Here is a 14579-nt window from a genome sequence, read left to right on the forward strand (position 1 = left end):
AAGGAAAGCTGGCAGCCTTCAGAGCCTGGGACTCACCGAAAGGAAGGGGAACCTGAGCACGTTGTCAATGCCCAAAGCCTTGAGCTGCAGGATGACAGGGGCCAGGTTGCTGCGCTGCATCTCCGGCACCGTGGACTTGGGCAGCTTCTCAAAGTCCTCCTCTGTGGGGGGAGAAAAACACAGCTGGGAACTGAGCTTCAACTCCCATTCATGCAGTCACCACAACAGAATCAGACACATTTCAAGTTTAAATTATCACATATGGATAATTAACAGCTGTTAAAAGACAATCTCTCTCCTAAAGATGATCTTTCTCCAATTACTTTATTTTACATTACTTTTATTTAAGTAGAAATTCAATGGTTTTGGCTACAGTTTTGATTTTGTAGTTCACCCACCCACATTTCAATTTGAAATGTTATAAATTCTTCACAGAAATCTGGAAATGTTTTGTTTCTCTTCTGTTTAATGTTTTTGTCAGAAAATAAAAGGCAGGGTGCAATACTACAAAAAAAAAGCATTTTTTTAAAGATTCATGGAAAAGTTTCAAAGCAACATACTTTTAGTACAAGAACACTATTTTTGTAACTACTCAAACAAATGGTTTAAAATATATACTTTAAATAAAGATTAAGGATGGAAAACCAATTTACTTAACAATGCCTTTTTAAAATCACATTCACTATTAAATCCAAGTCTGGAAAAATACTCCATGTGAGGATAAAACCTTCCACTAACCAACTGTTCTGCAGTAAAAAAAAGGGCACATTCTGCATAATTTTCACCCAAATTATTTTCATTTCTACAAAACCCTTTTCTTTCTCAAACCTTCCCTAGGACAAAGACAGTGCTGTTTCTCTGCTGCTGTTCACTCTGTGCAATTTCTTCTTTTCTTTTTTATTTTGCCCTCCTTTAAAACACTTCTTACAGCACTCCCTAGACCTTGAGCTCTTGAGCACATAAAAATATCTTCAGTGTAGTCATGGTTTCTCCAGTAAAACACTCCCAAAGCTATGTAAGCTTGGGATATTGTTTAGCACATATTGTCTCCTTATTCTTACTGGGCACATATAAATTCAGGGCATAAATCATGGCTTGGTTTAATGTGGCAACTGCTGGCAAGCACAAACATATTTTAAAGGAAAATGCTTCATCTCCAGCATCTCAGAGCTCCAGTAAAACTAGAGGGGACCTGAAGCCCATCAGCAATGGGAGTGTTCAGCTGCAAAGCCTTTTCTCATTAAGCAGCTGAGAACAGACACTTTGATTGCAGCTTTCTGGACAGTGTGAGGTAGCCAAGAGATTTATTTATAAGCGCAATTTTTGTGCACTGCCAGGGTCATTGATTCAAGGGAAGAATTTGGGGTTGGCAGCTATTCCTAGGAAAAAAAAGACATGAAGTTTTCTCTGAGTTATGTAAAGGATTTCCAGAGCCCTTTTGTTAAATGTGAGGTCTATAAAGACTTCAGTCAGAGAAAAGAGATTATAATACTGGTAAGTACAAAAAACTGAAACTGCTCAGAAACCAAAATCCTTAAAGAACAAACTTCTTAATAAGCTCACCACTTTTAACAGCTGCCTTAACGTTTCATGTTTGCAACTGTCTGCCTCATTTGTGCTTCTGATTCACAAAAAGATTCAGTTTCTAACATCTAGCACATAAGAATGAGGTATTTCTAAAGAAGCTAGAGGAACAACTGTGGGAATCAGAAAAATAGAAACTTCCACAGATACTAAAGAGTTTGATTTACAGCCTCAGAAGAAGCTTAAATTGATGTAAAAATACAATACACAGACATTAAACAGAAAAATCATAAACTTATGTTTCTATAGTTGTAAGTAAGAATATAACTTAAGTAAGTGACCAACTGTATTGATAAGATAGTGACAGGTTTATAATGTAGGGGTGAGGTTATATAGATTATGTAGGTTATAGATATGTAGTGTAGAGGCTATACAGAATAAGCTAAGAGTTTAGAAGTTATAATAGAAATGTGTATATGTATAACAGCAGCATGTGAGACTATATCCACAGTGAAGTAGAAGTGGTAAGTTAAAAAAACAAAATAAACCTTATAACATCTGTCCATTAAACTGGAAAGTACATAAATAGTTATAAATATATAACTAGAACGTTATATATTATATAAAATTATATCAATACATATAAATATTATATAAAATTATATAAATATTCTATAAATATATGACTAGAAAGTTATATATTCCTTTGTAACAAAGAAACTTGTGACTACTCTTGAACTATAACCAGCTACTTACTCTCAACCTCTAAAACTAATATTTATCTAAATAATATATCTCACAACCTGTAAAACTAATATTTATCTAAATAATAAATCGTTCTTAACCCAAAAGCAATCCCATGACAACCATGACAAATAACAAAGGGAAATATTGTTCTTTCGATGAATGAACAAGCAGAGCCTTTTCTCTTTACTCTCACACTGAAGGAGAAGCACACACACAGCAGTGAGGCCCTGGAGCTGCTGACCTGTGTAGAGCCGGTAGCACTTCCCGGAGCGGTTGCGGCCGGCACGCCCCGCCCGCTGGTTGGCCGAGGCTTTGGACACGGGCACCACCACCAGGCACTCGATGGCCGTCTTGGGGTTGTAGGCACGCAGCTTCACAAAGCCACAGTCGATGACAAAGGCGATGCCGTGCACCGTGATGGAGGTCTCAGCAATGTTGGTGGCAACGATCACCTGCAGGCACGGGCACAGAGAGGATCCTGTGAGCTCTCAGTGAGCCCATCAGCCAAATACCAGCCAGGGACATCTCAGCCATGAGAGGCCCAGGACACACTCAGGAGCACACACACAGAAAGATACAGTACAAGCAGCAGAAGGAGCTGTCAGCTTGAAATAAGCCCAGTTTGCACAGCAGTTCTCACAGCTTCATAACCACTTTCTTATTCAAATTTATTCTCTCTTCATAAAAGAGCTTGGCAGTGTTTGCAGAGAAAAAGATTAACTGACTGTAAATCAAGTGTCCTTACGTAGCAAACTAAGAATGTTTTCTTTCTGCTTCTCAGTTACACTGAACTATTCTTTGCACACTCACAAAGCTATGTAAGGCGAGGTGGGAAGATATAAAGCTATGGAAGGAGTAAGGTGGGAGATAGGAGGGGAACAGAGTTGATTAAGAGTTCCACATTCAGCATTCCTGCAGGGATTCACTTATATATGTACGCCCTAAAATAATAAAATAATTGTTCCCAGACAACAGTGGGAAACCTAATGTTTATTTCACCTGAAATTAAAAAGTAAATTTTGAAAGTTAACTGATTAATGTCATATCCCGGAGAGAATTATTTATATGAAATGTTCTTCAATGGCAGATGAACAATTTCACTTGTCAAACCCCAGCAGATACAAGAATTACAAGTCACCTTGGTGTAGTTTTGTCAGCTTATTTCAGCCCCCACACAGCCTCTGCATAAGCAGAAAGTGCTAGTCACATCCAATTGTATACTTCTGTGACATTAAATGTCCAAACAAGACTTGCAGAAGTCAAAAACTTTTTTCCCACTAAAATCAAGTAAGCTTGAACTTGCTCCTTAGATAAAAATACAGAACTTACCCCCTTTGTCACTAATTTTTCTACAACTGGTGGAAAACAGACAAGGACATTTAGATCACAAAAAGAAAGAAAAAGGTAAAAGCGAAGGAGTTCAGAGGGTAAGAAGACAAATACAAAGTTGTATGGAGACACTTAAAATTGCAGAGTTGATGAGGCACGGAGGAGAGTTGGAACTGACATGTCTGGGAGTGATCAAAGATGAAAAGGGAAGCCAGGGAGCATGTTCTTGGTTCCCAGTTTGAAACCTGACAGCACTGATGGGAGATGCAGAAAGCCTCCCTCAAAGCAGCATTTGCAATAGTCCCTTAACCTGATAAATGCAACCTGTGTGCTGCAGACAACCTTCTAGGTGGTGGAAATTGAGACAGACACAAGAGCTCACCTTCCTGACAGTGTGAGGGACTCTCTCAAACACTTTCAGCTGCTCAGGAGAAGGCAGCCCAGCATACATGGGCAGAACACGGAGGTGCTTCTTCATCCCGGTGCGAGCGAGGGCCCGAGCCTGCTCTATGAGCATGGAAACAACAGTCTCCACTTCCTCCTGCAGCCAGAGCAGCACAGGGCACACACTGAGAGAAGTTGCACTTTAACAGCACATTTCTGTCACCTAGATACAGAACCAAATAATACCACTGTAGTTGTCCCAACTCCAGGACTTTGACTAGCTCACTCCATGCTGTAATATTCTTAAGATAAATTGCTATTAGTAATAAATAAAGTTTTATACACATGTTTGTGTTCACTGTTATTTGAGTCAATGTCATATAACAAACATATGAGCAAAATCATGGGGAACCAAGCTTAGGAGGAAGTAAATTAATTTTCCTGTCTATCTCAACTGGTGAGAGCAAAATGGGAGGCCAAAATATTTTGGCAGAGCAGAATGCCGTGGGCCTGGATCAGGAATGGCACAGGAACAGCACTGACATCTCTTGCTCAACTTAATGTTTAATCTCAGCTGTGGCACCTCACTCTTAAAGACAGAAAACAAAATGTTCAAACACTGTCTCATAAAAAAGCAAATTCATATTCCAAAGTTAAATCAATAAAGAGGAGGAAGAATTGCTTTTGAAAATATGCAAGATGTTACTGAAGTTCTTCAAGGTAGCTCCTCACTGGAGAAATGAGCTGCCTCCCATTTGCTCTTCCCAGCTGCAAAGTGAGCTGACAAGCATAAATAGAGCAGAAGAGACCAGTACATTTTGATCTCATGGCAATTTGTTTTTCTGTCAGACACTTCGGATGTTAAGCCTAACAAATGGAAATTCCATTTGCCTTAACTATTAATGATGACTCACCGTCAATTTAACAACTGGGTATGTGTGACTTGCACCAGCAAACCACACAGAATTCCACTCACTAACAAGGCTGAGAAATACAGCATTAAATGACAAAAACTATCATCCATCACTAGCTTTGATAAATACAGGCCATATATTGTCTTCACATCTTTGGGACTGGCCTAGTTTTGCTCCCATCAATAGAGAAATGCTTGTCACCTTTACTGAGAATAAAGTAGGCACAACTGAGGAAAACCTCAGGAGACTGAGGCAGCTTTGCAAAGCTCATAATACAGCACTGTAAAGCAAAAAGAAAAAAAAAATTGCTTATGTGTATACCTGGCCAGTTAAAAATGCCAGTATATCACCATCATTCTCCATCTGGTGAATTTTCATTGTCGTTTCCACAGTTGATTTTATATAGTCAGGAACAGGGCTATGGGGAGAGAAAACAGCAGAGACATGAGCAGAAAAATAGGTACAGACTGCTCCCCTCCAGCAGGAACAAGCAGAGCAGCTTTGGGACACCAGAGCTCTAACCTAGACAAAATGATAGCACAGTCTCATTACTGCCAAGAGCAGACAGGAACACACCTCTGTAGGTAAAAGATGTCCACAGGAAACGTCCTCCCCTCAACAGTGAGGATCACACTGGTGTCTTTGCTGGGGTCACCGGTATCATTTTGATTAAAGAAATCCCTGAATTTCTACATTAAAATAAAAACAAACACTTTCAGTTTGACATTTCAAGGAATGGAGAGAAAAACCTAAAGACACAAAGAAGTTAAATTACTACTACTTGGATGTTTACTTCATCAATATGACAATGTCAATTAAAAAATATGAAAGTTTGATTTTGTTGCCTTCTATTCTGTCTGGGTTCAGGCATTTAGCACAAATAGTGTTGCAATGTCTCATTACTTTGAGTAGTAAAAATTGGAAAGGGAAATAAAATTAATTATATCAGCTGCTACAGTTGGAAAAAGAAGATGAAGAAACTTTTAACTGGAAGTTAAATCTATCAAATTAGCAAAGTCAAAGCTAAGAACTTATAAATAATTGGGGCAAAAAGGTTTGTGTAGGGCCTGCATATTCTCATCCATTTTTGAGTGAGTTAATTTTACAGCCCTTACTGAACACCGAGATAGCACTTTGTAAAAGCAGAGTTAGGCATGATCTATGAAAGTTTTTGATTTATGTATTGTGAGACACCTTCATAAATTTAGATCTATTGTAATGAAGTATTTTCAATAAATAACAGCAAAAGATGGAACTTAAGAACCCATATAATTCATCTCAACTTTTATGAGCATTGTAGAGATAACCATCAACTCTCTGTATTAAAAAATATATTTATGTAGTCACACCGATCATTTTGCTGTATTAACTCATTTTAGATTAACAGTCATCTATTTGAAATGTGGTTTCTGGCAGTTAAAATTCTGCTTTGTAATGTACAGAATATACATCAGTGCAAACTCTCCCAAAGCACAGCACACTACCAACATTCATGGCATATGGTATTTGTCACTAAAGGAAATCTCTGTGTGCCCACACCTTCAGTGCCACATGCAAGCTCTCACCACCACATCTTATTAAGGACAGAGCAGTTAGGAAAAGTGGAGAAGAGGAATGAACATGATATAGGAGATGGAATAGCTGCCATATGAGGAGAGACTGAAAAGGCTGTGCTTGGGGAGTACAAGGTTGAGAAGACACAGCTGAGGTTTACAGAATCAAAGGTGACAAAGTAAATGTAAAACTTGTTTTGGGGGTGTTTTTTTTAAACACAAATACCCAGTACAGGAACTGGGAGATCCTTGATGAAACTAACAGGTTTGAAAGAATTAGACCAAGTACTTCATTATACAGCAGGTGGCAAACTCCTGGAAATTACTCATGGTGTCCTGGAGACTTGCAGATTCAAAGACAAATGAACTAACAGCAGGTCCATAAACACATAGTAGAGGGAAACAGCAGGAAGGTGCTGACTAATATCTGTCCTACAACTACTGCAGCTGCTGAGGCAGCTCAGACTGAACAGACCCACAGCAGGTGCACAGCCTCACATGCTCTCCCTAAACAGCATCCCCTGTTGCTGCTGCTACAAGCAGAACACAGGGCTGGGTGAAACACTGCTCAGCTCCAAGAGTTCCTCTTCTATTCCTACTCAAAATTAAATTCAGGTTGTTTTTACTAAGTTTACGTATGTGTCCACAGGCCATGAGTCAATCAGGGATGTAGTAAGATCTCACTGATATTAAATCTATGAATCTATCACTTATTTTTACTTGTCTATAGTTGCCTCAGGTTATTTCTATCAGCAAAACTGAGCAAAATGTCCCTTAATAAATTAAGCCAAGAGAACATATTTTTATAAAGAATACAATAAAGAGAAAAAAGATATCAATATATAAAAAGCAAATTCGTATTTAAATTCACATCCAAAACAGTTTGCTAACAGAATATGAAAACCAAACAGAGCAACTGAACTACAGCAGATTTTTCCCTGCAACCACTCAAGCAGCACAGAGGATAAGCTGTACATGAATAGCAGAGGAGCTAATGTCCTAATGTCACCTCATTTCAACCCAAATCCCTGAGCTGTACCTCTGCATCCAAGGTGGCTGAAGCTACAATCAGGCGAAGATCCCCACGCTTCTTCTGAACCTGGGAGAGAGACCAACAACACCCAGAGTTAAAGCTGCTTTCTGAAATATAAGACTTAGAGAATCCAGATTACCAAAATCCTCTCTGTAAAACTACAAGACAGGTGATGAATGAAGCAGCCATATCGACCCACAGGTCTAAGAACCCAGTGACTGTTTGGATTTAATGTATTTATTTTAAGGGCATTCAGTCAGTTATTTTAATTTACTCCTGATTTCTGTTGGGAGTCAGATCTTTAGTAGGCTGAAAGTCAGCAACAAGCCCCAATCAGATCACTTCACATGATGAGCAGAAGCAGAATCAACAGTGTATTTTTGGAACCATCAGCTAAGGAGACATTTCAGCACCGGGGAAATAAACAGAGGATCCTCAATGTCAGATGACTAAAGTAAATAGCTGGGTATGTACAATAGGCTGCAGGATAAATGAGGAAGCAGCAATCACACTCTCTAAATGAGGAAGCTGCAATCACACTCCCTCAATTACCAGCCATCAGGATCAGAGGTTGAATGAAAAGGATGGAAATTAAAAGAGTTACAGAGAAGTGTATTAAAATCACCAAATTAAAAAATTACAGTGAATTAAAAAAGAAGTACCTTTTTTAGTAAGCCAATGGCAATGTCTGTATAAAGAGTCCTTTCATGAGCTTCATCCAGCATAAGGACACTGTGAAAAAAGCAGAAAGGTAAGGTTTCAAAAAGTACTTGACTGACACTAGAATCAGTATCTCCCTGTCTTCTAGAAACACCATTATTTGAAATCTGCTGCTGGACTATTACTGTTCATAGCCATTTACAGAACTGGGGAAGTTAAAAGAACTTGCAGCAGTGAAGCAGGGAGAAAAATGTACCTGACATCACATGGGACATACACACTGTTCTCTATTCAGGTTAGTTTTTGGAAAGGAGTAGAAAGAAAAAAGTCTATGTTTTACTGTACTGTATAGGTTTTCTGGATATCAGAAAAGCCTGTTTGTTGTTGATTTTTTACATTAGTATAAGGAAGAAAAAATAATCTAAAATTATGAAATGAAACAATTCAGACTCCATAAGGCTTCTTTAGCTTTCATCTCAAAACTACAGGATCAAATCCTGTTGGTTTTGGTGTTGCAATGATGAATTAACAATATGATGCTGCTAAAAACAATGTCACTTTTACAACATTAAGAATTTCTACAATAATTTTCACTTTTTTGGTATTTAATTTTGAATAACCACTAATAATTGACAAAAGCTGCTATCATAATAGATTGAAAAAAGCAGGTTTTTACCAAATTACACTTCAGAAAGCACTCATCCCATGTTTTCTTACCTGTATCTTGTTAATAAAGGATCAGCCATCATTTCCCTCACCAGCATACCATCAGTTAGAAACTAGAAGTAAATGGAAAAAAAAAAAGTAAAAAAATTCTTGTCATATAGTCTCCACTAACTGTGATTTTTATAGATGCTTTTGTAGGCTTTTGCCTGAAAGTTTCTTGGCCTCTTTCTAATGATCTATCAAATTAGACTGTGATTGCAACTGTGCTCTTGAACTAAGTAAGAATTGATGGTAAAACCCTCCAAATTTCCAACTCTAAACAAGTAATCATGTTTAAATAAATTAAATTCAGTTCTATTTAATGAACAAATATCTCCATTTCTTTCACTGTAAAAGGAACACCAGCCTCTAAAAAAAAAAAATCACAAAGCAAATTGTCTCATTCATCATCACTGCTATTGCAGCACAACTAAAGCAAATCCTCTGCTGCTGAACACAAGCAACACTAACATTGCTCACAGCACTGAAAAACAGCTGCAAAATTGCCATTTAATCCACCAAATTATCTCTCAGCCCACTCATCTTGGGTTTTATCTGTGCTTTTAATCAAAATCTATTCTTGGAGGAGGATACTTTTAATCTGTGATTCACTACAGCCTTTTCCTATGACTTTGAGCGACACACAGGTCACACCAGTGCTGTACCAACAGCTGGCCATACCTTGAAATTGTCCTCTAGATTTAAAATGGTGCTTGTCAGACTATCAGAATAGAACAGGTACTCATTTTATTAAGGTTTGGATTGCCACAGCCATTTCAAGCACAATTTTGTGGTACCCACCTGGGAAACTGAAATGTTACCTATTCTCTTGAGTGGGCATCACAAGGTTCTCATTAATTTTGCCAAAGAACTTGAAGAGTTCCAACTAATCCCTTCAGAGTAACCACACACTGTTGGTGTTTCACCTTAATTCTTGTAGCCTGTGGGTCTGTGCAGTCATCAAAGCGGATGCAATATCCAACCTCGTGTCCCAGCACTGCACCTCTCTCATCAGCAACTCGGCCTGCAACCTGAGAAAAGAGGTCCTCATGAGCAACAAACAGCTCAGCACCCTTCAGCCTTGTGTCATCACAAACTACAAAGACATCTATAAAACTCCAAAATACAAGAATTAGTGCCTGTAGAATTCCAACCACAAGTTAGTGTCAGTCATGTGAGTGACACTCTAGCCCATACCTACAGGCAGTGAATTCATTATTTCAGTTGGAATCCTATCACCCCATCAATTTCAGCCCAAGAATGCAGGATAATTGTCAGTCTGGGTAATGCAAGCAGAAGTGCAGGAATTTCTAAACTATGCTTTATAGCTTTGCAGCTACATTTCTTTATTTCTAACAACCCACATGCTGTAGATGGGAGAGCAGATAAGTCACCTATTAAAATAAAATATCATTTTCAGCTCAGGACAAAGCAATAAATCATCAGTTATATTTCTCATCTCCAGTAACAGCCACAGTCCAGGCAGTCTGCAATAACAGTCTCAAAGAAAAACCCTGCTGGGTCCATGTACTAAGCCTGAATGGAATAATCTTTCTATTTTAGGCTTAAAAATGACGCATTGAGACATGAAAGAGAAAAGAGAAGAGAGTTTGCTGTGAGAAATCATTGCAGCACTCACAACATCTCCTGTAAAACTTGTGCTCTGTCAGCTGGATGCCCTGTGAAGGAGAAAAGGGAGGACACTGCAGGCAGACTGCCCAAAGCACAAGATGCAGAGCACTGCTAGAGACTGTCCCCTTAACCAGGGCTGGATCTGGTCAAGGAATACTGGATTCTACACTACCTACTGAGGTAAATACTGGTGTGTTGTACATACCACTTATTATATTACAGAGAACAGGCAAAATGAGGGTCATAAAATGGCACCTCAGCTCTCTGTAAAAAAAGAATGCTGCAGCAGAAACTTCACCCAAATCAGAGGCTGGCAGCAGTTGTGAAGACAAAGGAGCAGTGGATGCTTTCTGTGCATGCTGCTACCAGACAGAAGAAGTCACTGCCCTCAGCACTACTTTTCCCCCTCATAGCACATCCAGATGATGTTATGCTCTCCAAGACAAATTATGCAAACATCTCTCACAATAAAACTGTTTCTCCTTCTGTCTGATTTTTACAAGGAGAAACAAAACCCCCACACCTCATAAAAACAACAAGAAACAAACACAAAAAAAATATTAAAAACCTGGTTATGAATTGCTAGAAAGAGGCACACAACCTCTTGTTTCTTCCACTGGCTGCATAACTATACACAGATTTACATCACTGTTTCACCTTGTGAAAGAAGTTGAGGGTCACACAAGCACAGTTCTAGTCTTGAGTCAATCACAGCTCAGCCTAAGTTCTGCACACAGTTCTGCTGACATCAGTCAGTTTTATTTCAAAGCTTCTACATCTGCAGTTCTGGAATGCTGGAATGTTTGGCCAGACGCACAAATCAGGTAGAATTCAGTGTGTAACACCAGCAGCTCTTTGAGAAAGAGAAGCAGAAACATCTTCTCCTTCAGGAGCTTGTGCAGATTCCTGCTATTCAGCAAAGCCTGCTGATACACTGGAGGTTCTAATGCCAACAGACTGGGAAGACGGGGACACTCACTGAAACTGCAGCAACCCGACGAGGCTGTGTCACCCCAACAACTCTTCCTTCAGCTGTCCAGCCAGCTTCTGCCAGGTACTGCAAACAACAGTGGGGATAAGAGAGACACTGTCATGCTGTGGTTGCACCAAGGTGTTAGCTCCTCACACTTTGTGTTTTTACTTGGTTCTGCTCAATATTCCATGGAAAATCCCCTGGGGGAGTACCTGATCTCACCAACCCAAACAGACACTTACTTGTGGAATCTGTGTTGATTTCCCACATCCTGTTTCCCCAATAATCACCAGGGTCTGGTAGTTCTCCACTAGGTAAAGTATGTGATTTCTTAGCTGAAAGATAAGATGACATTTAAACATAAAAAGCAGATTGTACAAAAATAAGAAAACAATTAAAATTACAATATTTACATATCTGGCGGTCACAGTAACTTCTTGTTACATGGAGTTCACTGCCAAAAGCTAAAGAGTCCTTTAAAATCTATAAATGACATGTACAGCATATAGTAAATAAAATCCATCAACAAAGCCCTTAGAACTGTCACTTACAGTTGCCAAACAGGACAATAAATTCCAACAAACAGAGAGCAAAGCCATAAAATTATTATTTATGTTGCAATGTGATTTTATACTGCTCTTAAAAAAAAAACCAACAAAAAAACACAAGAACCAGACATCATACAACACATTTAATAATCAAAAAGAACTCCTGTACCTTAAAAACAGGCAGCTTTTGCCTTTGCTGTTCAATGGAGAGGGAAGCATAAGGGTTGTAGATGACAGTGACAGCGCTGCTCTCAGCAGGGCTCTGCCTCTCCTCCGAGACACTGACACCAGGACCTTCTGAGCCTACACAACAGGAATGAATTTTAACTGGAACAACACACTTCTGCCTGGGGTATCACAATACAGCCAAAATAAACATGTTTCATACAAATAGGAATCAAGGGTGGCAGCATATTAAAAAAAAAACCAAACAAGTTTTCTGTGAAAGCAATCAAAAATTACCTAACAATAAACAAGGGATATGCCCCTCACTTCAGCTCTGAATTTACCTCAGGAACTGACACTTGATTTATTCCTGCTGCAAATTATCACAAAGCTACTGACAACTGAAACTGTGGAATCACGCAAGGGAACTAGAGGCAAAAACTCATCTCAGTAACAGAATGGGTCATCTCCAGCTGCAGATTCAACCAGGAAAGTCTGAGAGCAAAGAGGAGGAATCCCCTGTTCTGTAGGATTTCCTTGCTTGCACTTCTCCCACTGTTAAAAGGTTAGTCTTTTTCAGAGCTGCCAAGCAGTTCTGCCACAAATCAACATCAACATTATTTCCAAGGTGCTTCTCCACAGAGCTGCTCTCCCTGGTATTAACCACGGTTATTCCCACCCCTGGCCAGGATCTCAGAATTCCTTGGGATTCCCCTGCACACTTCACATCCCCTGGAGACCCCGGCAAAGGGCAGCACACCCACCCCACAAACCACCCACCCCACACTAGGCAGCACCCAGCCTGAGCCACAAACACCCCCGGGGCTTTGGCAGGGAGGGGACAGCCATTTCCCCACTGCCCTCCTGGATCATCAAGGTTGGAAAAGACCTTCAGCATCATCCAGCCCAACCATCACCATCACTGTAATCCCTAAGCCACATCACCCAGCACTAAACTCAGATGCCTCTTAAAAACCCTCACGGACGGTGACTCCACCACCTCCCCGGGCAAATTATTGCAATGCCTGACCACCTGAACAGTGAAATAAAAAATTATAATAGCTAATGGGAAAATTATAATAGCTAACAGGAAAATTGTAATAGCTAATGCCGTGTCTCAGTTTAAGGCTATTTCCTCGGTTCTCTGACGGCAGACACCGCAGAAGGGACCGGCTCAGCACAGCCTCCTGTCAGAGAGTTGTAGGGAGCGATGAGGTCACCCCTAAGCCTCCTCTTCTGGAGACTCAGCAAAGCCAGCTCCCCCCGCCGCTCTCCACAAGACACGTTCTCGAATCCTTTCCGAGCCTTGTTACCCTTCGCTGTAAATGCGCCAGCGACCCCAGAGAGCCGAGGGGGGCAGCGCCGCACCCCTCACCACGGCCAGCCAGCTCGGAGCTCTGTCCCCCACACCCCTCACCACGGCCAGCAGGGCTCCATTCCCCGCACCCCTCACCGCGGGCAACCCGCGGCGGTGCTCCGTGCGCCGCACCCCCGCATCCCGCACCCCCCACATCCCTCACCCGGCTTCCAAAACTTCACCGGCCCCACGGGCGCCGCCATCTTGGGGTGAGAGGGCGGCCGGAAGAGGCGCGCGGCGCCCACGTGACGCGGCCCGCGTTGCCATGGAGACCGCGCCCCCTCCCTGGGTTCGGTCCGGGGCAGATCTGCCCTTCGTCCCGTGAAAAATGCCTATTTTATATCGGCTTTTCGCAAATATTAAACTGGATATTATCTGTGTTGTGTTAGAAAGTAATGCTGTATTGATTCTCTTAAGTAGTGTGGTAAATATAGTTTTAGGTTATAACAAAATTTAACGTAGAAACTATGCTATGCAGGATACTTTTTTTTCCTAAAGAAAGAACTCACACCGAGATAGCAGCGACAGGACACCTACATCTTTCAGAGAAAGAGAATTTATTGCCCCATCAGGAGATATGAACTTCTTCCTGCCTCGCTCAGCCCTGAAGATGCCATCAGGATTCAGAGGCAGAAGCTGACACTGCCCAGACAGAATCCTGTGTGTGAATGGAATTGATGCATCATGGATGAGGTGTATGAATATGCAACAGGCTGTTGCTTTTAAGGGTTAATCCTCTGTTAATGTGGGTCCTTTTTCGGGCTTATTTTGCCCAGAAAGAGGTACCCAGACTGTCCATAACTCTTTGTTTCTATTGTCTCATACTGTCCTAATTCAAATTGTCCAAATTATTATTACTCTAAGTGCATTACTATTTTTATAATTTTATTACTATTAACCTTTTAAAATTCTAAAAACAAGCCACTGGCGTTTTTCACATTCCCTCTGCCTTTCTTCCCTCACAAGGCAAGGACCTGCAGCCAAGTTACTGTTATCACTTAATAACAGCTAGTTTGGCAAACTGCCTTGCAGGTGGCAGAGTTGGCAGTGGACTA

General features: G+C 40.5%; 1 protein-coding gene across 3 annotated transcripts in view; it reads right to left on the bottom strand.

The window, feature by feature from the left end:
- Positions 1–13742, bottom strand: part of DHX35 (DEAH-box helicase 35) — a gene marked incomplete at its 5' end in the record, with an annotated part of 29064 nt that extends 15322 nt beyond the window's left edge. For 2 of the 3 annotated variants that reach the window (XR_014616603.1, XM_084217731.1), the window contains 13 exons: positions 37–161; positions 2513–2723; positions 3983–4141; positions 5220–5316; positions 5475–5587; positions 7491–7550; positions 8147–8216; positions 8862–8923; positions 9776–9880; positions 11461–11538; positions 11697–11789; positions 12172–12305; positions 13688–13727. Coding sequence is in view for 2 of the 3 variants with exons in the window: in XM_084217731.1 (XP_084073857.1) it covers positions 37–161; positions 2513–2723; positions 3983–4141; positions 5220–5316; positions 5475–5587; positions 7491–7550; positions 8147–8216; positions 8862–8923; positions 9776–9880; positions 11461–11538; positions 11697–11789; positions 12172–12305; positions 13688–13727 (1347 nt within the window). Of the gene's footprint in view, positions 1–36; positions 162–2512; positions 2724–3982; positions 4142–5219; positions 5317–5474; positions 5588–7490; positions 7551–8146; positions 8217–8861; positions 8924–9775; positions 9881–11460; positions 11539–11696; positions 11790–12171; positions 12306–13687 lie in introns of all 3 variants that reach the window. The other variant, XM_084217730.1, reaches the window with a different exon arrangement.
- Between the last annotated feature and the right edge of the window lie 837 nt (positions 13743–14579).

This window comes from Fringilla coelebs (assembly GCF_963513975.1).
Source record: "Fringilla coelebs genome assembly, chromosome: 18".
Taxonomy (NCBI): Eukaryota; Metazoa; Chordata; class Aves; order Passeriformes; family Fringillidae; genus Fringilla; species Fringilla coelebs.